The 24,457-nt window shown below is 52.4% G+C and overlaps 1 protein-coding gene across 2 annotated transcripts in view; it reads right to left on the bottom strand.

Moving 5' to 3' along the window:
• Nucleotides 1-5,294: 5,294 nt before the first annotated feature.
• Nucleotides 5,295-24,457, bottom strand: part of ALPL (alkaline phosphatase, biomineralization associated) — a 53,385-nt gene continuing 34,222 nt past the window's right edge. For both annotated transcript variants that reach the window (XM_084822273.1, XM_084822274.1), the window contains exons 7-12: nucleotides 17,745-17,888; nucleotides 14,670-14,739; nucleotides 13,520-13,654; nucleotides 12,541-12,732; nucleotides 10,094-10,213; nucleotides 5,295-8,485 (exon numbers count right to left, since the gene is read on the bottom strand). In XM_084822273.1, the coding sequence (XP_084678399.1) occupies nucleotides 8,217-8,485; nucleotides 10,094-10,213; nucleotides 12,541-12,732; nucleotides 13,520-13,654; nucleotides 14,670-14,739; nucleotides 17,745-17,888 (930 nt within the window). In that variant the 3' untranslated portion in view covers nucleotides 5,295-8,216. The remainder of the gene's footprint in view (nucleotides 8,486-10,093; nucleotides 10,214-12,540; nucleotides 12,733-13,519; nucleotides 13,655-14,669; nucleotides 14,740-17,744; nucleotides 17,889-24,457) is intronic.

Below are 24,457 nucleotides of genomic sequence, written 5' to 3'. Positions count from 1 at the left end.
TTCAGCCTTTTAGAACGCGGAAAAACTGCACAAACTCTGGGAAACCACCAATTGGCGGCTGGAGGGGGGGCTAGCAGAAAGGGCGTGGCTTTCTGGGGACCCCAAGTGGGCCAGATTTCTCTGCGGGCTGGAGGCTCAACACCGCTGGTGTCCTCTGGCCGGCAGCGTGCTCCAACCTAAGGCGGACTTTCCCCCTCTGCCCTACCTGAGGCCCTGTCCCCGAGAGACCGAGCGCAGGAAGTTCACCATGCAGGTGCAGCCTTAACCAGCAAAGGCCTTCTCTGCGAGCAGTCGCCTCCCACCAACTCTGGTTGCCGATCCAGCTGCCTCTCACCACTCTGCGTGCCGGCTGCTCTCCAGAACTCAGACCCTCTGGACGGGAGGCGCCGGGGCTGAGTCCGGGACGTTCTGCCTTGCTCTCCCGCTGAGCTGCTCCCCCCTGCATGGCAGCGCTCTGCTCGCTCCTCCCATCTGTTATGAGTTTGCTGACTGTTCCCAAGCAGAGCATGGCTGGCTCTTGTGCCTTGATGTGGCTCAGGGGTGGGCAGACCGCAGCCTTGCGGGGTCACCACTGATTCTGGCTTGTTTTTGAGCAGAGCCACAAGGTCCGCCGAATGGAGCTGGGTGTAAAAGACATCTGCTTGGAATGAGCGGATTCCGGGCCTGGGAATTTGCTTTGAGTGCCAGAACTGAGAGGAGCGTGCAGTCCTTCCGCACCAAGCCCCCACTTCTTTCATTTCACTCCAGCGTTATGATTTAGGGGGAGGGCGGCGCCATTGTTGCTGCTGCTGTTGTCAGACCCCCGGGAGCCGGGAATCCTTGCCAATCCGGTGCAAGTCACCCAGAAATCTATCAGTACATCCCAACCCACCTTCAGCCCATCTCTGCTGTCAATGATATTCAATTAATGAGTTGATCTGATGCATTTGATTTGTACCGCATCTTTCTAGCAAGAAAAATGGCACTCCAGGCTGTCTTTCCCCTGCTTCACAGGCAATTCTTGTCTCCCAAAGTGCATCACGCCAATTAAAAAGAGAGAGACAGGCTCTGCCAAAAGACAAGACCCCCGAGTGAAGGAGAGTGGAGGGAAAAGGAAGAGGAAAGAGCTCAGCCTTTCAAGGCCAGGCCATGGTGTGGAACATGAAGAGGGCATCTAAAGTGCATTTACTGTGCATAGTTAAATGATGGAATTCAGTACCACAAGATGTCCTGATGGCCACCAAATTGGACGGCTTTAAAAAAGGGTTAGACAAATTCCTGGAGAAGGCTACTGATAGCTACTAGTCCTGATGGCTCTATGCTCCCTCCAGGATCAGAGGCAGGATGCCTATGAACACGGATTGCTGGGGAACATGGGCAGGAGGGTTATACTGTTTCACTCAGGTCCTGCTTGTGGCTGCCTGTGAGCAGCTGGCCGGCCACTGTGTGAACAGAATGCTGGACCGGATGGACCCTGATCCCACAGGACTCTTCTTGAGCTCTTAACTCCGCTTTGGGCCCAGCTGAGCTTCCTGTTCCCTTGCTCCTTGCTTGAAGAGGATTGGGTAGCGACTGGAGACTCTTGTTCCTTTGGCTGAAGGATGGGGCCAGAGCGTCCTTCCCCCTTATATAATTCCACTTCAGTTCATTTGGGGTGCTTAAATAAGAATTTGACAAAATATGAAAATTCCCTCATATTCAGGACGGAAAGCAGGAGATTTAAAAGAATGCAAATGTGGGAGAACGTGAAATGGACAGCTTTGTCCATCACAAATTTATGCCCCTGGTGCTGGCTGCGTGCACAGAGTGCTGGCTCCAGTTGTCAGAGGGGCCTTGGGCAAGAAACCCCCAAGGGCCCCTCCCTCACTGACCCTGCCGACTTGTCTTCAGGGCCCTGCTGCTCCTGCCCCTCCTCCTCCTCGCTCCCGCTTGCTTGCTTGGCAGCCAGGGAGCCAGGAGGCCGCAGCATCTCCCACTCCTCCTCCTCCTCCCCACCACCGTCGCCTGGGCCAGAGCGAGAGGCAGGTGAGCAAGCCGGTTGCAATGGGGGAGAGGCGGAGGAGCCAGTCCGGGGGGCTCTGCTCAGTGGGCCCCTGCGGGGGGGTGGGCCTTCGTCAGCTGCCCAGCCATGCCCACCCTTGGCGCTGCCCCGACCGGGAGCCTTCTGCCTGGAAGCACCCCAAAGGGCAGGTGCGCTTTTTGTTCTAAACCCTTTGTTTACAATCAGTTCACTGGCTGGTTGTGGCTCGTGCAATGGCTGTGAATGGTGGTGCTTACGCCGCTTCGGTGTGAGATTTATTATATTTGGGTTCCTCTTCAGCGTGACCTTTACCAAAGGAGCGACCGGGGAGATGTGTGGTTGGCCGCAGCATGGATCTCTTCAGCTGGGGCGTCTTCCCAAGGTAGCCCTTGTTCAGGATGCTGTGTGGAGCGGCAGGCTGCTGAGTCAGCTCAGGCCTTGTTCCTGAGCTGCTCCAGTTTCCACCGGGCCAGACGGCCAGCAACAGCTGCCCAGATCTTCCCCGTGGCTGGAAGCCTAAACAAACCACGGCACAAGGAGAGAGGATGTGTGCCCCGCTGGGAGGTGTCCCCGTTTTGCCTGCCTGGCACCCTTCCCGTTGTTCCAAAGGGCTGCAGGAGCCTCCATGGGGGGGCCAGGCCTGCCGTTGGCGTTCCCTTGCGTTGTGGCTCTGGAGAAGAGGGCCACGATATTTGGGAGCACGTGGCACCTGGTCCTCAGGCCAGTGATGGCCTGCGTTTGCAGCAGGGCCCTGCACAAATCATAGCCAGCCCATTTGTGGGTCCTTGGTGACAGCTTTCCTCACTGTGCATGGGGGAGACCAGGGCCAGCGCCAAGGGCGGAATTGCTGGGCACCTGCCGAGGGCCTAAACCCCAGCATGGGGCCCTCCCACTAGACATGCCGAGGAAACTAGGTGTCATTTTGCCCTGAGTTCACACAAGCCTCAGCGCTGAAAAAGCACGAACAAAAGCCGGAGCCCTGCTGGGTCAGCCTAAAGGCCTGTTGAGTCCGGCATCTGGCCTCCCCCAGGCAGGGCCGGCATCAAGCGCTGGCCTGGCTGGGCACCCACCGAGGGCCCACGCCCCGCAGGGCCACTGACAGGAGCCCCTGGAGTTGCTCCTCCCGGTCCCAGCTCTCTGCCTGCCAAGGGAGCAAGTGGGAGCAATCGGGGCGGGTTCCGAGCGTCAGCAGCGTTGGGCACCTGCCGAGGGCCCATCCCCAGCAGGGCCCTTGGGAAGAGCCCCTGGACTGGCTTGCGCACCCGCCTTTCGCTCCGCGCCTCCCGGCTCCCCGCCTCTCAAGCAAGCGACAGCGATGGGGAGGCCGAGGCGAGCAGCGCGAGCAGGCAGGGACCATGGTGGTGAGGGTGTTCTGCCCCAGGGCCCTCCCAGCCCTGAAGTTGGCATGATGAGGACAGTGGGGGCTGGTGGCCCTGATTGCAGTGGGGCTGTGCCTCCACTCTGAGTTTCAGCCAGAACCAGCCAGAACGCCCAAGGAGCTATCCAAGGTGATGAACCCTATCCCCCAAATAGGCTCAGCACCTGGGAGAGCTCCTTTGGCGTTCCGGCTGGTTCTGGCTGAAACCCAGAGTGGAGGCACAGCCCCACCGCAATTGCAGCCACCAGCCTCTGCTGCTCCCTTGATGGGTTGCTGCTGTGCAGGAGCCGGGCTGGAGCCCTCCTCTGTCCGCAAGGCCACAGACTGCCCTCGCCGGCTGCCGTGTCCTGCCGTGTCCTCCTTGCTCGAAGGGTGTTTCTGCTTTATCGTTGCTTGAAAACCTTGCTGTGCCTCATCCATTGTTGGAACGTGTCATTGCATTCGCGGTCTGCATGTCTTTTTGGGTAGCTTGAGAGGAAGGCGACTAATCACAGTCATAAGGAAAGGGATGCGTTCTGAAAAGGTGCGGAGAGGCCCTGTGTCCATCCAGCCCAGTATTGTCGATCCTGAGCCGTCACCAAGATCCTTTTAAAGGTGCCCACCCCAGGAATCAAACCGGAGGCCACCTGGACACCAAGCATGTGCTGTTCTCATGGAGCTATGGCCCGCTCGCTCCCCACAGACCACTGGGGCACCCCAGATCTGAGCTCACCACAGCTCTTGAAGCCACAACCTAAATCTGAGGTCTCCAACGTGTCACCTCTTTGCAGCAACATGCCCTCGGACGCCTCCCTTGGCGCTCGCCAGGCCCCCTGCCTCTCCTGATCATCATTTTTTCCTCAGATTTTTTGAAGCATTGTCTTTTTTAACAGGACGCAGGCTTGCTGCAAAGTGCTGTCCCTCCCTCCAGCGCCATCCTTGTTTGGGTTCCAAGGGGTGGCTGGTTTTGTGTTTTGGAGCTCAGACCCCACATCTGCACTCTGCTTAGGGTCTTGGGCAAGTGACTTTTCCTTTAGTCTCACCAGCTTGCCTTCTGGGAAATAAGTGCTTTGTGACTGGCCATGCCCGCCATGGCAGCCATTTTATGAATGGGCAAAGCCCCCGCCCTCAAGGCAGCCATTTTGTGAGACTGCCCATGACATTCAACATTCCAAATGTACCCAAGGACCCAATCTGTGGAGACCCCTGAGATAATCAGGGTTTTTAACCCTATATACTACCAAACTCTCACTGTGAGCTTTGAGTATACCTATCAAATGCTCTGTGGGAATTGCTACAGTACACTCATGCTGGCATGGACGCACACAGAGCATTTGATCAGAGCTCCACAAAGGCCTCATCCCAAAGAATGAAACCTTCTTCAGCCCGTGAGGACATTGATTTGAACAGCAGACACCGGGATCTGCCGACCAGCACGCCCGCTTTTCCCTGAAGCCTTCAGCGGATGGGCCGCCAGTTTGATTTTATTGGCCACCAGGAAATTAATAGACTCACACAGTGAGCAGGCAAAATGTCTGAAGCCACAAATCTTGGGGAGGGGTGGTGGAAAAGGCAGACGGGGACATTGGAATACCCTTCAGCGATTTGCCGGTACATTTCTTCCCCCTCTCCTAATTAAAAAACCAAAGAGCTTTCAGCCCGGAGGATGAGCTCCGGTCCAAGATCAGTAACTGGATGGAGTGACCTAGAACAGAGACGTGCTCTTTCAAGAGAATCCACTTTGTATATTCTGGACGCAACATTTCGGCATGAGGGTCCTCTTCTGCGGAAGCACAGGCCTGGCTTCACAGCCAAAGGGTAACAACCGGCTCTCTCTGCTGCGTCTCTTTCTGAGCGGCAATTCCCGAAGTCAGGCCTGTGGTTCTGGAACCCAGCAAACCTTAGGATGTTCCTGTTATCCTCAAAACAGTCAGTTCTCCAGCTGTTCCAAAATAATTTTATTTTTAAACTCTCCCCCTTTTCAATTTAAAAAATTATGGGAACAAACAAGGACAATCAATCGATTTAGGGATTCTGGTTTTTTTTTCCAAACAACAAATCTCTCTCTTTCAGCAATACTGCTTGATGCCAGCCTCTTTGCAAATCAATCAACACATTCTTTGCTTGGCGAGACACACTTCATCCACAAGTAGATGCGGACCAAGCCTGGGTTTTTCTTCTTCGGCCTGCGGGCAAAAGTGGGCCAAGAGATTGTGAGGACGGACATGCTCTGACAATCGATCTGCTCTCAAAGATTTGCCCCCTGCAGAAGCAGCTGGCGCGTCGAGACATAGGGGGGTGTCACCCCTAGTCTAGCACAAGGCTATGTGGACTCACCTCCTCCGGCTATGGGGCCGGATCCAGCTCTCTGCCTGACTTGGGGGGATTTCTCCTTCCCACACACACACCACAGGTCAGCTCATTCAGCAGGGCGCCTTTCTTCTCTGCATAGCATGCTCGGTTTGCTGGAGGGGCTGCTGTGGGAAAGGGGGTGTGGAAGTCCTCTTCCACTAGTGCAGTTGATCCAGCATACATCTGGATCCCACCTGCCATCTTTGACTTTTCTTTTTTTGCTGTCCAACTGGCGATGGAAAAGGCTGAGCTGGAACAGACACAAGCAGTAGTGGAGTGCTACGTTTTGAAGTGCAGGGGCTCATCATAGACCCCCCCCCCAAAGGACAGTCCAAACATCCAGGCGGATGGGTTGATCCCTATCGACAAACCAATACAAGCAGGTTTCATCTCCACCGGGAGCAGGTCTTTGGTACAGCGAACAGGTCATAATTGCCCATTCAAGACAAGGTCACCCCAAAATTCCTTGCATTACAACAGGGGACCCCTGCAGCTCCCCTGGGGATTGCAGCTAAGCTCAGAGGGAACACGGAAGTCTGAGGGGCATGGTGGATGACATCAGCGTCCCTGCTAATACACCTTATGCGCTCTTCTAAGCACATAAGACGAGCAACCCTGCCGGATCAGACCAAAGGTCCACGTAGTCCAACATTCGGCATAATGTGGCTTAAGGCTCTTCCGGCCAGAAACTCAGCCTCAGGACAGGCATTCCAGCATGGGGAGAAAACTGCACAAAAGCCAGGGCGCTGCCCAGCGACTGGCCATCGGGGGACATGGGTGGGGCCTCTGGCCAACCCCAGAGGGCTAGACTGCTCCCACAGGCAGGCTGGATTTGGCCCACAGGCCTGAGTTCAACACTCATTATGATATTGGCAGTTTTTATTTTCAGTTCCTTCTTTAATGATCCCCAATGTGGAAATTGCCCTTTTCACAGCAGCTGCACACTGAGGAGACGCTCTGACAGAGCTTTTCTCTCTCTCTCTCATGGCGCGAGACCAGCTCTCCACCCCCGCCTCACCTTTACCGCACAACTGGCAGATGCCCACATGATCTTTGCCTCTCTCCTTATCCTTCCAGCCTTTTCTTTTCGTATCTTCAAACATACAAGCAGACATTCAATTACGGACCTTTGGGGTTTTTTTCCCAAAGCATAAAAACGTGGAACGCTGCAGCATGGCTCTCTATGGAGGGCGTGGGGTTCATGATGCCACAACCAACAGTTTCTACAGAACTGGTTTTACCCAAGCTCAGCCTTGCAGAGGGTGAGGTACACAGGACAAGAATGCGGACAGCACACCTCCAAAGGGCACCAGCCCCTCCTTTCCCGTATGGCTGGATACGCCCTCAAGATTTGTGGTGTCCTGCATGACAGGCTCCCCATGAGAGCACCCTCTGGAAACACCAGCCCAGGGAGACAAAACTTCAGCGCATCAGAAGAGCCCTGCTGAATCAGACCAAGGCCCGTCCCGTCCCGTGTTCTATTCACACAGGGGCCAGCCAGCTGCCTCCAGGAAGCCCACTAGGAAGTCATAAGTGCAGCAGCACCTTCCCGCCCATGTTCCCCAGCAACTGGTGTACACAGGCATGCTGCTTCTGATACTGGGCATAATGTACAGCCATCAGGACTAGTAGCCTTTGAGACCCTTCTCCTCCAGGAATTTGTCCAACCCCCTCTTAAAGCCATCCAAATGGGTGGCCATCACTACATCCTGTGGCAGCGAATTCCACAGCTGAACTCTGCCCTTTGTGAAGAAGTCCTTCCTTTGATCTGTCCTGAATCTCCCACCCATCAGCTCCATGGGATGACCTCACTGGGTTCTGGAATGATGCGGAGGTATGTTGAACATTCCTCCACTGCTTTGGGCCAAAATTAAGATGCAGGTTTTAAGCTGACTGATGGGATGTCGGGGCGGGGGGAATGTGTGTCTGATATTTATCATATAAATCAGCAAATATGGATCAGGGAAGGAGAAGGGGATGGGCAGACAAACAAGTGAACAGTCAGCAGCCAACGCATTTATCTTTCGAACTGCTGGACTGTCCAGGTAAGGTGACAAGTCTTTAAGACAACAAGCAGAAAAATGTTCAGCAGAGGAGAGCAAAATATGAAGGCAGCACTCCCCTCCTCTCTAGCCGAACCCAAGGAAACATCCTTATCTTCATCTAGGAGAAAACAGCCCCAGCATTTCCAGCTGTGTCGTTTGGCATGGATCCTGGAACATCCAAAACGGGGCGTCCAGAGACATGCTGTCCATGACCCAGCCTCCCAGGCCTTCCGGCCTAGAACAGACATCCCCAGCTGCCGCTCGGTTGCCCCTTTCTGGAGCAAATAGGTGCCTTGGGGTACTGAACAAGGCTCCCCTGCGTTGTCCAATGTCATTGAAGCCTGAAATCCCACGGAGGCAGGTGTGACGCAGGAAGCCTCAGCGTGGGGAGGAATCCTCCGTCTGTAGAGTCAGGGCACTTGATTCAAGAGAAAGGGGAGCGGGAGTGTTTGAGGGCCAGTCTTTAGAATACAAGTCCAAGCAGAAGCAAGGAGAAGAGCGTGGAGGTCACAGGGAGGGGGCCCGACAGGCTGCGAGGGGCGCTGGAGCTGCAGTGGTTCTTGTTTTCACCGATGCAGGCGGCGTAGGCCATCACATGTGGGATGTAGTTCTGCTCATGGACGCCATGGAGGAGGTGAGCCATCGGGCCCTTGGCGAAGACGGCCACATCTTCGCCTCCGTGGGTTTCCATGCGCAACGGAACGGCAGATTGGGCCTGGTAGTTGGCGTCAGCTGCAGAGAGAGGGGGGGTGCACAGCAAATGAAGCAAACTCTCTCGTGGTGCAGCACAGCAGTGAGTTGGAGCATCGGAAGCGGATGAGTCGGACAAGGGTGAGGAACCTCAGCCTCAGGGGCCAAACGTGGCCCTCAGGGTCTCCAGAAGCCCACCCCCTCTCCCCCAGCCACCGATCCTTTGGGGGCTTCCCAGCTTTTGCACACTTCTTGCCCTCATCCTAAAAACGTGAGATGCCTGTCCGAAGGCTCAGTGGCTGCCAGCGAGAGCTCTAGGCCTCAAGACCGGCACCCGGGGCACTCTGACCCCATCTCCTTGGCCCTGCCCACCACTGCAGCGTAGCCCCCAAGAGCCTCTCCAAGATGGGATCCGGCCCCCAGGCTGACTGGCGCTCTGCGCCCCTGGCCTAGTGCGTGGGCAGCACATGGTGATGCTGGAGCGGAAGCAAATGAAGGTCACAGTTTTCTATTTTGCACAACATGGAGCCAGGTAAAGGAGTAAAGAAGCAGACAATCCTTAATTTTACATCAAGCCATCTAGGGCCACACACAGGGCTGCTGTCGTCATTGTTAATATTGTTAGTATAATTATATCAGTTACTCATTTAGTGCTATTGGCCACCAATGGGTCCGAGGGTGGTCTGGTGGCTGACCTTACAGAAGATGGGGAGGGCAGGCAGAGGGCAGTCGTTGCACGGAAGGCGTCCTCGATTTGATGGTCTGTCCAGTTCAAGACTGGTTTAAAGTCAAAGACCCATCAGGAAGGAGAGCTGAAGGGGCCATGAAGTTGCCCGACCGCAGTTCCCTCCTGGACAGCAGACTGCACAGGTCACCTGGCCATTTTTTTCCACTATGGTGAGATGAATTGTATTTCCATCTAAATTACAGTTCTTCTTTCTACCTTTGCACCTATGCATATAGGCTTGCACATGTAGGAAACTGGTGTCCTCTTCTGTCCCCCTTTTGGGGTGATGCAATTCTGCCTTTTAGGCAATGTGTTAGCGGTCATCCCAATCAGTGTCTCTGGGAACCTTTCTTCCCAAACAGCATCTCCTAAGGCGCGATGTGTGTCAGTGCCACAGCGGGCGAGCAAAAGGTTAATTTCCATCTGCCCACTTGCTGCAATCCTGACAATCCCTGCCCCCCATGACTGCTACTTGCATTTTTAAAAACCATGCATATTAAATGCAAAAGCCCGTTCAATGTCCTCTCTAGTCTGGCCCTAAAATGGACACAAGGGAGAAAACAAAGGAAGGGAAATGGAGGTGGGAGTAAAAACCTACGATCATCATCTGAAGCCCCACAGAGGTCTGTCTGGCACTGACACTGTCCTCTTTTCGGCGCCAGGTTATGACTTTCCTCTGTTCCCAGTCATTTGATGGCATACAATGAAGCTTTTAATGTCTTTTTAATGTTTTATCAGTTTTTTTTAATGTTTTACCACTTATCTTAAGTGGGTTTTTTTTAGCTTTTTAACTGTTAAAGGTTTTATATTATGTATTTTGTCTTGTCATTTCTGTGAATCGCCCAGAGAGCTTTGGCTATTGGGGGGTACAGAAATGAAATAAATGTAATGAAGTGAACAGGGGGCTTGAGCCCGGGACTCACTGAAATTCACCGTGGACACATTCTCTCTCTCTCCAGCGATTATTCTGTACCCAGGTCCGTTTCCATAGAGGACAGAGGTGAACGGCTTCTTATCCATGTCACTCTGCATTGGGGCCAGTCCTAGGCCAAGGAAAAAGAACAAATTAGCTGCAAGAGCTCAGAGTCAACATACCCACAAGCATTAGTCTTTTTTAACGGTAGCTGTAACAACTCTACCAGAAGGGCTCACTCCGATGTAAACAATGTGGTCTAGGATATAAAGTCTGAGCAGGATCAGGTCTGAGGAAACTAGAACTATATTCTTATGTTCTAGGATCAGACCAAGGGTCCATCTAGTCCAACATTCTGTTCACACAGTGGCCAACCAGATGCCCACAGGAAACCCACAAGCAGGATACAAGTGCAACAGCACCCTTCCGCCTATGTTCCTCAGCAACTGGCGTGCCTAGGCACGCTGCCTCTGATACTGGAGGGAGCACACAGCCACCAGGACTAGTAGCCATTGATAGCCTTCTCCTTCAGGAATTTGTCCAACCCCCTTTTAAAGCCATCCAAATTGGTGGCCATCACTACATCCTGTGGTAGGGAATTCCACAGTTTATACACTGTGCGAAGAAGTCCTTCCTTTGATCTGTCCTGAATCTTCCCCCAATTAGTTTCAAGGGATGACCCATTTGGGTTCTAGTATGAGAAAGGGAGAAAAATGTCTCCATCTCCACTTTCTCCACACCATGCATCACTTTGTGCATCTCTCTCATGTCTCCCCTTACCCTCCTTTTTTCCAAGCTAAACAATCCCAGCTGTTGTATCCTTCTCCCATAGGGGAGATGCTCCAGCCCCTCGATCATTTTAGTTGCCCTTTTCTGCACTTTTTCCAGCCCTACAATATCTTTTTTTAGTTGTGGTGACCAGAACTGTACACAGTTTTCCAAGTGTGGCCGCACCATAGATTTGTATAAAGGCAATATGATATTGGCAGTTTTATTCTCAATTAATTTTCTAATTATGCCTAACATGGAGTTTGCCTTTTTCACAGCAGCTGCACACTGGGTTGACATCTTCACTGAGCTGTCCACCACAACCCCCAGATCTCTTTCTTGGTCAGTCACTGCCAGCTCAGATCCCATCAGGTTCTACTTCAAGTTGGGATTCTTTGCCCCACCAGGCATCACTTTACATTTGCTTACATTGAACTGCATTTGCCATTTGGATGCCCATTCTCCCAGTTTGGACAGATCCTTTTTGGGGCTCCTCACAATCCCTTTTTGTTTTAACCACCCTGAAATAATTTGGTGCCATCCACAAACTTGGCCACTTTGCTGCTCACTCCTAACTGCAGATCAGTTATAAATAATTGGAAAAGTACTGGTCCCAATAGAGATCTATGTAGGACCCCACTGTTTACATCCCTCCATTGGGAGAATTTACCATTTATTCCTCTTCTCTGCTTTCTTTTCTTTACCCAGTTACTGACCCACAAGAGGACCTCTCCTCTTATTCCATGACTGCTAAATTTTCTCAGGAGTCTTTGGTGAGGGACATTGTCAAAAGCCTTTTGGAAGTCCAAGTAAACAAGATGAAGGGATTCCCAAGGTAATGATTATAAAAACCACAGCCTTGTCCATTTAAACCTTTTTACGTAATTAACTGCTGACCGTGATGACAAAAGCAGCGCTCCAGTGCAGGAGAGAGGAAGGAAGCTGAAGTTACCCAAGAACAACAATAATGCCTTGGCCTGAGCGCTGGAGGCTCGTAACTCTGCTCTGGGAAGAATTCCAAGATGTTATCACGGTTAGCCACAAGCATTACTTTGAAAATGAGAAGGAGGATGCTACGGAGAACCCACAGGGACGTCGCTACAATTATCTTGACACAGCATGAATATGCGAACAAGCCCACAGATAACCACCTGCACACCCTCAGTCCATGTCGTGCAAGAAGGAGCACAGCTGACAACAAGGGGACGTAACTCGTAAAACGGGAAGATGTTTGACAGGCCCAAAATATTTAACAGCCCATCCTTACCTATCTGTCTGTCTTCCTACCTAAAAGTATGCCATTTTTAAGGGTAAAAGATGGCTCAAGATGGTAGCTAGATAGCCACTATGGAAAGAGAATGCTGGACTTTGGCCTGATCCGGCATGGCTGTTCTTATGGTAGGAACCGGGGAAGCAGCCTTACACAAGAGTCTCACTGACTGATCCATCTGGCCCGCTATTGTCAACACTGACCAGCAGCAATGGCCCTCCAAAGTTTCAGGCAGAATTTTTCCCAGCCCTACCTAGAGATGCTGGGGATCGAACCTGGGACCTGCTGCCTGCAAAGCAGCATGGCCTTTCCCCCATCCTCTTCAGAAGCTGTCCCCATGTCATCATCCCAGCTGGCAACCTATCAGCCATGACATCTAACCTTGCTGCAGGCGTTGGCTTGCGTGAGTTTCAACATACCAAAAATGGAATTGCCACGGGGCGTGTAGCCTCCAAACGTGAAGACGTGGGAGTGGTCAGCAGTGACCACGGTCAGGGTGTCCGTTGAGGAGGTCATGTGATCAGCCAGGCCAATGGCTCGGTCCATCTCGACTGCCTCATGCAGTGCCTGCTTTGCTTTTCCTTCGTGGTGTCCGTGGTCAATCCTACCACCTGTAACAGGGATAATGGCACTCACTCCGCAGGCTAAAGGCCAGTCGATGTGACTGCTGCTGCTGCTGTTATTATTCAGATTTCTTAGATGCGTTTCTCAAAGAAGACTCAAGGCATATCTCAACAAAACTAAAACATATAACATTTAAAACCACTAAAACCAAGTATCCGCTAAAATTCCACCATCCCGAAAAACAACTAAAACATCAGTAACAACCGCAAACAATTCAACTGACGCATCAAATGTCTGGGAATAGAGGAAAGTCTTAACCTGGCGCAGAAAGGATGACAATGTTGGTGCCATCTGGGCCTCGCTGGGAAAAGTGGTTCAGCCTCAGGGGGCCACCTCCAAGAAGGCCCTCTCCCCTGTTGCCATCCCCAATCCTCCCTCGGAGGAGGGTCTCAGATGTCGATTACAGGGTGCGGGTAGGTTCAGGCCAGGAGAGGCGCTCCATCAGGCAATGCTGCCCCAGCCATGTAAGGCCAAAACCAGCACCTTGAATGGGCCCTGGAAATGTACAGGCAGCAAGCACAGGAGGACCACACCACCTGGTCCTCAGCTCAGCTCTCTCTCACTTGCTGCAGTTCTGGACTGGACCAGATCCAGCGTCTGCCATCATTCTGCCTAGCTCTTGAATGGCTTCAGCATGTTTGTCCACAGCCAGCAGCAGCCGGTCCCAGAATCGGCACACAGACACAGTGGCGCCTCCTGCCCTTCCACCTTGTCTTCTGCACGCCCTCCTCCTCCCTCTCCTCCTCCTCCTCCTCCTCCTCCTCCATCTCTTACCTTCTACTAGTAGGAAGAAACCAAGGGGATTCCTCTGGAGTATTTTGAGGGCCACCAGCACCATTTCCGTCAGGGAAGGATCCGTTTTGTTGTTTCTGTTCAGTTCGTACATCATATCGATTGGCTCAAAGAGGCCTAGGGAGGAAAACCAGAAATCCGAGCGACATCTGAGCAAGCAGCCATGGCCCGCTCGAGTCCCAAGCCCCACTGGAGGACTTTTACACGTGTGCCCTTCTCCGTAGCACTCCGGAGCTCCCTGCCCCCGTCCCAGCCGGACTCAGTGGGAAGAGGCCAGCTAGCACTGAGCTTTCTGTGCCCATTTTGAAATTGGTTAGCAATACATAAAGAGCGTTGGCTCCCTTCCCTGCCCTTCTTTTTAATATCCCTTCTCAGTGCCAGCTCCGGGTTTTGGGGGGGCCTTGGGCAAGACCCCCTCCATGTCCCCCTCCCTCAGGGAGCCCACCTTCTCATCCCCAGCAGCTCCCCCTCCTCCTCGCTGCCACTCGCTGGCTTGGCAAGCAGAGCGCCAGGGAGCGAGGAAGCCATGGCGTCTCCCGCCCCTCCTTCCTCCCCCACCACCGTCGCCTGGGGCAGAGCGAGAGGCCGGGGAACAAGCAGGCTGCAATGGGGGAGAGGAGGAGGCGCCGGTCCAGGGGGCTCTTGGCGGCGGGCCCCTGCTGGGGTGTGGGCCCTGGGCAGGTGCCCAGCCATGCCTCCCTGTGGCGTCAGCGCTCTTCGTTCTACCCACCTGAAACGCCTTCACTTTACCCATTGGCTGGCTTTGCCTCCGGTATAATTTAAATCAGTCAACACAGTTGTTTCTAAATTTGCATATCTAGACATCAAGGAGCATTTGCTGATTTGTGTGCTCTGAGCCTGAATCTTTTAAGCGCCTATTAACACCCCTGCTTCGGCCCCCATCTTCCCGGGAGCCCCCGTGGAGTAGCTCATTAGCAAGATTTTAATTCCTGGGCTACCACATATTCCTACACAAAGACGAGTTCCAAACAGGCTCAGAACCCCTGGGGGGCAGCCTGAGGTGGAATTTCCAAGAGGCTCTATAGCACCTCAGTGCCCGGCTCGCCCTGAAAACACACAGATGGGGTCCTAGCTTCCGAGCCTCCCCAGCAGCTGGACTCTTGAGACTCACCCAACAAGTAGTCCACCTTGTTCAGGTCCAGCTTCATCAGTTCCGTCTGGTTCCACACATAATAGGCGTTCTGCAGAAAGAAGGAGAGAACGCCTCACTATGCAGGAGTTGCTTTGGTGCACGGCCTTCCTGGACGTGGCACCCTGCCCCCCGTGTGATTCAGGAGGCAGAAAATGGGACGAGTTTGAAACGTCTCCTGAAAACATACCTGTTTAATTCTATTTATTAAATGTATTAAATGCCTCATAAAATAAATGTCTCTAGGCGTTTTACTATAATGATAAAAAATACAAATAAAATCACAATAAAATCAACAATACAAACTAACATGCCAACACAGCATATCACGTTTCAGGGATTAGGATAATAAACAACATGCAGCGACTAAGATAATACAACACAAAAATACCAAAAATATATTTTTAAAAAATGTTAAAATACTTTTTTTTTAAATCACATTAAAAATGTTACAAATACTTTTTTTAAAAATAGATTTTTTCAACACAAACTTTCCTTGGCTTGTAATGGTGCTGCTCCATTCAATTGTGTTTCTACTGTCATTTTTAATTGTTTCTGTTATTTATTTATTTTGCTGTACCTGCAATTTTTTTTATTAAGGGTGCCACCCTATGCATGTGTAGATGGAAAAAGTCCTACAACTCCCAGCATTCCCCAGCCAACCACATGCATAGGATTGTGCCCTAAGTATTTTTAATAATGATTTGCCCCTTTGGCATGTAAACCTCTTAGAGATTATATCAAGTGTTATACAAGTATTATTAATTAATCAAGAATAAATATATCTCAACCCCATGGTGGAGCACCAAAGTGGCTGCAATTGCAGCGAGCAAAGAACCCGAATTTTAAGAACAATATTGTGGCACTGTGGATTCCCTTTCTTTCCTCTGTTGAAGTCCTTCCAACGTGTGTTTGGATCCCAACCAAGTACAGTTGCCTCTTATTTTTTCTGACTAATACACACATATATGCACGAAATAACACACACTCGTACACATGCCTTTTCTAAGCTGTATAACTTGAATTTTCATTATTTCATGAGATCTTGAGCACCTAGTTCAGCTGTTTTACTGTACCTGTTATACAAGCATTTTACGAGATCCTGGCATCTGGCCCCATCGCTTCCTGGCATATAGAAGGGGAAGAAATGGAAGCAGTGATGGATTTTATTTTCTTGGGCTCCAAGATCACCGCAGACGGTGACTGTAGCCATGACATTAAAAGACGCTTGCTCCTTGGGAGGAAAGCTATGGCCAACCTAGACAGCATAGTAAGAAGCAGAGACATCACCTTGCCGACAAAGGTCGGTCTAATCAAAGCTATGGTTTCCCCGGTAGTAATGTATGGCTGTGAGAGCTGGACTATAAGGAAGGCTGACCGCCGAAGAATTGATGCTTTCGAATTGTGGTGCTGGAGAAGACTCTTACGAGTCCCCTGGACTGCAAGGAGGTCAGATCAGTCCATCCTAAAGGAAATCAACCCTGACTGCTCATTGGAAGGACAGATGCTGAAGCTGAAGCTCAAATATTTTGGCCACCTAATGCGAAGAGAAAACTCTCTGGAAAAGACCCTGATGCTGGGAAAGACTGAAGGCAAAAGGAGAAGGGGACGGCAGAGGATGAGATGGCTAGATAGCATCACCGATGCAATGAATATGGACTTCAGCACACTCTGGGAGAGAGCGGAGGACGGGAAGGCCTGGCGTGCTATGGTCCATGGGGTCACGAAGAGTCGGACACGACTGAACGACTGAACAACAACAACATGCATGTTTAGGCAGAAAAAGTCCTACAACTCCCAGCATTCCCCAGCCAGCATGGCTGGCTGGGCAATGCTGGGAGTTGTAGGACTTTTTTCCATCTAAACATGCGTAGGATTGTGCCTTGATTGATCTACTTTTATTTAAAATATTTCTTGGCTGCCTTTCAGGCCAGGAGCCCTCCCAAGGCAGCATACAACAGCAAAACACACAGAAGAGAAAATGACGTGGTAATAAAAACAGTAAAAGCAACAGCAGCGGCAAATGTCCTAAAAAAACAGACACCAGCATAAAACAAAGCCTGCAAGATACAACTGCAGCTACGGCCCAGTCTGATGGGCACACATGAGACAGACCAAGAACTATAATTAGCCAGTTTGTTTCTTTAGTTCTCTTGTTATGTTATTATGTCTGTACTTCTTTTTGTTGCCTTTATTTTTTTTAACTTCATTTCAAAATAAAATTTTTGAATGAAAGTGACGGTGTCAGCACATTTATGCAAAAGGAGTCTTGGGCGACCTCCTGTTAAGGCAAGTGGATTTCATTTTTGCTATTTCAGGGGGATCTGAAGAGCAAAGAGTCCACAGAAAAGGAGGACAATGATCCACATATATACATAAATGGCCTTCTCCCATCAGAGCTTGCCTCAGTTTTCAGATCCGCGGGGGAGGCTCTTCTCTCGGTCCTGCCACCATCAGAGCCATGATTGGTGGTGAAGTGAGAGAGGGCCTTTTTGGTGGCTGCTCCTCAGCTCTAGAACTCTGGAACTCCCTGACGAGAGAGGCCAGGTTTGGCCCCCGTTTCTGCTGTCCTTTGACTGGCGGGCAAATACCTTTTCATTCAAGCAGGCCTTCGGCGTACAAGCTGGCCTGTTGCTGAAGGGGTTTCTGTTGGGTTGGGTGCAATATATTGCTTTTATCGTTGTGTTTTTAATGCGTTTTTAATGTATTTACTCCTATGTTGTGTTTTAATTAAGATTTTTCTTTTTCACCTCGTTAGCTGCCTCGAGTTCCAACTTTTTATCGTTAGCTGCCTTGAGTTCCAACTTTTGACAGAAAGGCAGGATACAAAAGAAAGAAAGATTTATTATTACATTGATAAGGTAGGTGAGGCTGTGAGGCAGGTGAGGCTGAGAGTCGGTGACTGGCCCAAAGCCACCCAGTGAGCTTCATGGCCGAGGGGGGGCTGGAACCCGGGTCTCCCAAGCCCTAGTCCGACACACTCACCACTACGCCACATGGGCAAAACATCTGCATATTTGCTTCTTCCGCCTTCCGGTGTGGGCCACCTCACCTCACCTTATCGTTCGGCTTCTGCTTCTTCCACTCGTCAATAAGGTTCCTGCCGTCCAGCCGAGTTCCTCGGTATTTTTCCTCATTTGGGTATTCCACATCACTGGTGTTCTTGGGGAACATGTACTTCCGGCCTCCACCCATGATCACCTGAGTTGGGATACAAAGGGAAAAGAGGCCCGAATTACCTAGTGGGGAGACAGCGGGAAAGGCTCAGCACACAGCCGGTGCCCGCTTAGCCGTTTGTGCGTTTCGGAAAACCAGGGGCTGCTGACACTCAGGAAAGCCGTAGACAGGAGAATATGGAGAGCGGCTCAAGGCAGACCACCTCCCACATACTCAGCTCAAGCCACTCCGTGCACAATCAACTGCTGCGGGAATGAAAGAGGCATTCTGGAGGGCAACAGCACTGTTATGGCAGGCAATGAAGGCTCACCAATGCGCAGATAATCAGGGCCGGCGCTAAGGGTAGGCATGGTGGGGCACCTGCCAAGGGCCCACCCCACAGCAGGGGCTACTGACCAGAGCCCCCTGGACTGGCTCCTCCTTTTCCCCCTTGCAACCTGCTTCTTCCCCTGCCTCTCACTCTGGCCCAGGCAACGGTGGTGGAGAGGAGGAGGAGCGGGAGATGCCGCGGCTCTCTGCCTGCCAAGTGAGCAAGGAGGAGGAAGAGGACGAGAAGCAACAGAAGCTGGTGACCATGGCAGTGAGAAAGTGGACTCCCTGAGGGAGGGGGGTCATGGGGGGGTCTTGCCGAAGGGCCCCCCAAAGCCTGGAGCCAGCACTGCAGATAATGCTTAGAAGACAGAGCGCTGGGGAGTAGTGCTTTTCCAGCGGTGGCTGAGCGAGCCCATTTGCCTCCTCCCTCCCTCAAACAGTGGAAGAACAGGTCACGAAAATTAAGTAATTAAATGCAAATGATCTTGGTTTGCATAATTTAGGCACGTTACAGACGTCAGTGAAGGCCATGTCAGCTCTCAGAGACAAGCTCCGCTCAGTTTTTTTCAGTTCCCCACAATTATTATTATTATTTTTAGCACAAACGTTACATAGTCCTAATTATAACACCTCCTGAAATTATACATACATACATACACACACACACACACACACACTCAATCAGTTTTTTATCCTAACCTTTTCTCTCCACCCCCGCACTCTCTCTCACTCTCCACACACATATTTTCGCCTCACAATGATCCTGCAAAATATGTTCAGCTGAGAGTGGAACTACACAGCACATGTAGTTCTGTGGAACTTTTTCAGATACTTTTCCATTAACATATTTTGCACCCCACTTTCTCAGTCAAAAAAGACTTTCGGACTGGCTGATTAAGGCTGCACTTTGAAGGGGAAGACTGGAATGACGTTTGTGATGGGGGAGTGGTTCCTTAGTCCTTTCCCTTTGCAGATGTTCTCCCGGCGCATGCACGCGCACGCTTCGCATGCTGGCTTTTAACTCAAGAAAAGATACACGCATCCAAAAAGATGCAGAGACTGGTGACTGGGCCAAGGTCACTCAGTTTGACTCCTGGCCTAGTCTGTCCAGAGGAAAGAGACATGAGAGAGGTGTGCAAGGTGACGCCTGGTGTGGAGGCAGTTTCTTCACCCTCACTCATCATGCAAGAACCCAGTGGGGTCACGTCCCATGGAGCTGAATGGTGGGAGGTTCAGGACAGGTCAAAGAAAGGGCTTCTTCACACAGCGCAGAGTTAAGCATGACTGGCTGGGGTGTGCTGGATGTTTGGGGACTTTTTCCCGTCTAAACATGTATAGGGTTGCACCCTTAGAGAGAGATATTTTTAAAATATATATATGTGGTAAGTGGCATTAAATCTACTAAATAAAAAATAAAAACACACCACACTGGCTCTGATAAGGCAGGAAACACCCAGAACAGACTGTTCTCATGTGAACCAAAAGCTCCCTGAGTAGCAACTGTAACCCTTCCGTCTTCTGCACACTGGCATATGAATGCCGCCCTGGCCTCAAACGCAGGACTGGTGTGGGATGCGGCGCAGATGGCTGTAACCGACAATGGGCTCCATGAGACGTGATACTGGGGAAAACTCATTCTGCTCAGCTTCCTCTTTCTACCAACGCAGAGAGAGAGACGGAAAGCAGCTATATGAACATAAAAGCTGGCCTGGGAGAGTGTCAAGAGGACCCCGGCCACATTTCTAAGAGACGCACGTCTCTCATCATTCCCTCTGTTTCTGATGTTTAGGCTGGGAGTGCCGTCCCTAAGGTAGCCAAAATGGCTCCTCGCTCACACCAAAAGGCTCAGGGGAATGCCGTGTGTGTGTGTGTGTGTGTGTGTGTGTGTGTGAAATAAAACTAAGGGTGGGAGGAAGTGTGCTCTGTGGCTACTTCCTCCTCAGGGAGGAAGTGGCACAAAGGGCGACTTTGGGAGGTAAAACAGAAAACCACGGAGGGCGGTGGAAGGCAGTGGCTGCACAGCAGCAATCCATTCTGAGACTTTTTGTTGCAGGTCATGAGACCATGAGAAGCGTCCTGGTGCTGGATCAAGCCAAAGGCCAGTCTAGCCCAGGCTTCTGCTCCCACAGTGCCCAACTGGGTGCCCCAATGGGAAGCCCACACAGAGGGCAGGAGCGCAATTCCAGCTTGCAGCCCCCACCGTCTGGCATTCAGAGGCTCTGGTCAGGTTTATAAAGCAGGTTTACGTCAGCCTGTCACTATCCATTAGTCATGGTGGGGGTATGGTGCCTCTACATTCAGCGGCTAGGGGGCAAAACCAGAAGGGTGCTGACTCCCTGAGCCGGCGTCAAGGGACGGCCTGGTTGGGCACATGCTGAGGGGCCACACCTCAGCAGGGGCCCGCTGACAAGAGGCCCTTGGGCCTGTCCAGGAGCCATCTGGTTGGGCCATTCTGGGGAAACCTGATTCTGGTCTGAAGCAGCAGTCCCTATGAGCATGGATGTGGTGGAGGAGACTGGTTGGAAAGGCCGCTCCAGCCATGCAAAACGACTTTGGCCAACCTTGGGAGCGTGCGCTTTGCTGCTGAAAAGATCTCCTGTTCTGTGCAGGCCTTCTCCCAGCAAAGAGCATCTCAAAACTCAGTTGGTCCTGCATCTTGAGATGCCCTGTAATTGAAAACGTATTTATTTGACCACAATTACTTTTCTGCTGGCGCTCCATCTGCAGCCACCTCGCCGGATTTAAGGTCTTAGAAGGTGAATCATAAAGCAGCACAACCAGCAAAAAAAATAATGATCATCATCATAATTACACACCGGCCCTTCTCTGTTAAACAGAATTGGCTCGCCCAACATGTAATTATTTCCAGCCCAGGAATAAAGATAGAATTATAAGAAATGGGGCTTATTAAGCTGCTTAAATAACGGATTCAGCTGGGGTGGTTTTTCTTCTTCTTCAGGTTTATTTTCAAACAGAGGGGCACACCCTGTTTATTTACAGCAGGGAAAATGTGGTGCCTGATTCCATGGGCTGATGCTAGCCGTGAAAGGAGCACGGAGACTGACCTCCGTCTCCCAAACCACCGCATGGCTGGGGCACTGTGGCAGCTGTGTGAACTGTCATGGCTACCGCAACCAACCAAACGTCTCCCTTGGCGCCGTCAGGAAGTACTGTGCCAAGCTTGGAGGACACTCAGTCGCCCTGTCGGCATCCGTCAGCCGCTGGATTCTGAAGTCATGCACGGCTTAGCCAGACCTCTGTGGCAAAAGGGGTGCATTCTGTGGGACCCGTGGTTGGCTGCTTCTGGCACTGGGCCCCTTTATTTTCAGCTCCGTCACTGGCCCAGTTCCCCCCAACTCCATTGTGGAATGTATCGTTCGCTCATAATGCCTTGCTCCTTTTCTCCCTGCCTCCATCTCCTGGCCTCCCAAGAACCCAGCGCTTTCATAACCTGTCAGGAAAGAGAGAGTGCGGTTTCTTCGGATGAGAAGTCTTAATTCCATGGCAAGGCCACAAGATCTGGGAATGGGACCCAACCGGGACCCTGGACTTTGGGTCGGCCTTCCTGTGACTGGAACATTCCAGAAGTCTTTTCTTGCTGGCCTTGCACATATTGGTCTCACGTGGGTGTGCTCACTCCAAAACGCCTCTTCACGCAGGGAAATGAATGGCACACCAAACAACCAGCGTCAAAGGGAGATGGAGGCCCATGTCTCTTCTTCTGGCTGAAAATTCTTCACCCTGGGGTGCATTTCATTCCATATTCATTATGTTAATGTCCCCTGAGGAGCGTGAAAAAGGCATGTTCCTCCATCTGAAAAATGCCACCAGATCCATGGCCAAGTGCTTCCTACGTCACAGTGGTTTGGGCCTTTACTTGTGTGTAAGGAAACGCCTTTAAAGACAAAGGAGTCCAAAAAATGCAGGGTATGAATAGCTTTTCTGTTATGCAAATAGCTCTGCAACCTCTGAGGCAGAGAGGGAAAGTAGCTCTTTCTCTCCCTGCCATGGTCTGGACAAAAATCACCTCCCTGAGTTGCTCTTTGGATTTTACGTTTTTATTTTATTATTATATCCTGCTTTTTGCCCTCTTGCAAGGAACGCAAGGCAGCCCATGTGGTCCTCCTCACCTCTCCATTTTATCCCCACAACAACTCTGCAAGGTTGGTGAGGCTGAGCATTCAGTGAGTGGCCCAAAGTCACCCAGTGAGCTTTATGGATCAAGTGGGGACCTGAACCCGGATTTCCCCAATCCCAGTCCAACACTCTCACCACTACACCACACTGGTATATCTTGAAATGTAAGAGGCACTCTGAGCTATGTTCCTCCCCTTCCCCAGAGTCACTTAAAGCTCATCCAGACAACAGATTCCTTCACTTCTGGGAAGTGTCCAGACGATGCTTTTATGGTGCCGTTGCCCTGCCTCATTAACAGACTTTTACAGGGAGTCCAGACATCGTCTTCCACTCACAGCCTCCTGTATTTTCCCACCATTCCTTCCACCTTTTTCTTACCAAGGATAAATCCATTAAGGTGAGAAAGACGCAACTGATGCAGAGTACCTTTGGACTGTGAGTGCTAAGAGCCCGTTGAAAACAAAATTAAAACATCCGCAGTAACGGCGGGTGCAGAGAGAGGATTTCCTGCAGGTCTGCGCAACCACGAAAGCATCATGTGAGGTCTAAACCAGGGGTGGGCAGCAGGTTGACCTCCAGGTGTTTGGGACTTCGACTCCCAGAACCCCCATGCCAGCAGGGCCATTGGTCAGGAATGGTGGGAATTGAAGTCCAACACAGGCGGCGATCCCCCTTCTGCCCACCCCTGGTCTAAACAATGGTGCCTATTTGCAGAATTTATCCGGAGGATGCTGACAGGGCTGCACCAGTCAGCTGAACGGCTAGGGGATTTCAGGCCTTGGACTTCATGGTCTTATGGGAGGGCCTTTTAAAGAGCCCTGTGTATTACTTCAGAATGTAAGAAGAGCCCTGCTGGATCAGACCAAAGACCTCTCTAGTCCCGCATTCTGTTCCTACAGCGGCTGACTAGCTGCCTGGGGGAAGCCCACAATTAGGATATGGGTGCAACAGCGCCTTCCCACTCACGTTCCCCAGCATACTGCCTCTGATACTGGGACTAGCGTATAGCCATCAGAGCCAGTCGCCATTGAGAGCCTTGTCCTCATGGATCTGTGAAGCACACAACTCACATCTCTATTCCTCCCCCTCTGCCACCGCCACCCCATGCTTTGCAGCCACTTCTACATTCCCGATATGTTAGAACAACAGCAAAAACGTTTGCCAGCCCTGATTTAAAAAATCAAAAACAAAATGCTGAGCCTGTGCAGTTTTGCATTTTATGCTCACTGAAATCATCACGGCTACAGAAATAAAATAAGGGCTTGCTTCTGCTTGCTGTTCTCTGTTAGTAGCCACTGACTGATGGGATTGACTGGACGGATCTGTAGCCCGCCTTTCCGCCCATAAATCGGGAAGGCGGCTGAGGCGGCAGCAGGGGGAGCCCTTTCCCCGCAATCGCGGCTAGGCGCCGCGCCGCCGCCGGGCAGTGCCCTGCGCCTCTGGGCCCGGCTGGCACCCGCGGCCCTGGGCGGCGAGGGAGCTGGCGTGCCGTGCCAGGAGCCCGCATGAAAGAGCAGCGCGCCTCGCCGCGGCTGCCCCGCCTCGCCGCACCCGGAGCCTGGGCTCCGCCGGCCAGCGACGCGGGAGACCCCGCGGAGCAGCTCCGGGCCCGCCTGGAAGCCCCCTGCCAGGCCGCGCCCGGCGCCCGGAGCAGCCGCGCAGTGCGGAGCGCCCGCAGGCCGGCCGGCCGGAGCAGCGACGCGGGCCGAGGCGCCGGGCGCTTGCCGGCCGCGGCTGCCGCGCTCGCTCTCCCCGCGCGGCCCTGCGACTGGCGACCGAAGCGGCTGCCGCGGAAAGCTGCGGGGCCGCGCGGGGCCGGGGACGCCGGCCGCGCTCGCGTGCCCCGCCCGCCCCGGGGAAGGCTGCGGCTCCGGGGAGCCCGGGATTCGGCCGGGCAAAGGGTCCGCCTCCGGGGCCGGCCCCAGCTCCGGAGGGCCCTGGCCACGGCCCCCCAGGGGTCCCGCCTTCAGCCCGCGGCCGCCCGCCGCCCCCGCCCCTCCCGGCCCCCGCTCGCTCGCTCGCTTGGTCTGGGCCGGAGCGAGAGCGGGTGAGCTAGCAGCGGGCGATGCGGGAGAGGAGCAGCAGCCAGTCCAGGGGGCGCTTGGCAGTGGGCCCCTGCTGGGGTGCGGGCCCCTGGCGAATGC

This window comes from Heloderma suspectum, chromosome 15 (assembly GCF_057233095.1).
Source record: "Heloderma suspectum isolate Gila_16-S chromosome 15, 16-S_ref, whole genome shotgun sequence".
Lineage (NCBI taxonomy): Eukaryota > Metazoa > Chordata > Lepidosauria > Squamata > Helodermatidae > Heloderma > Heloderma suspectum.
Note: the sequence above shows the minus strand (reverse complement) of the source record. Positions and strands in the feature narration are given on the sequence as shown.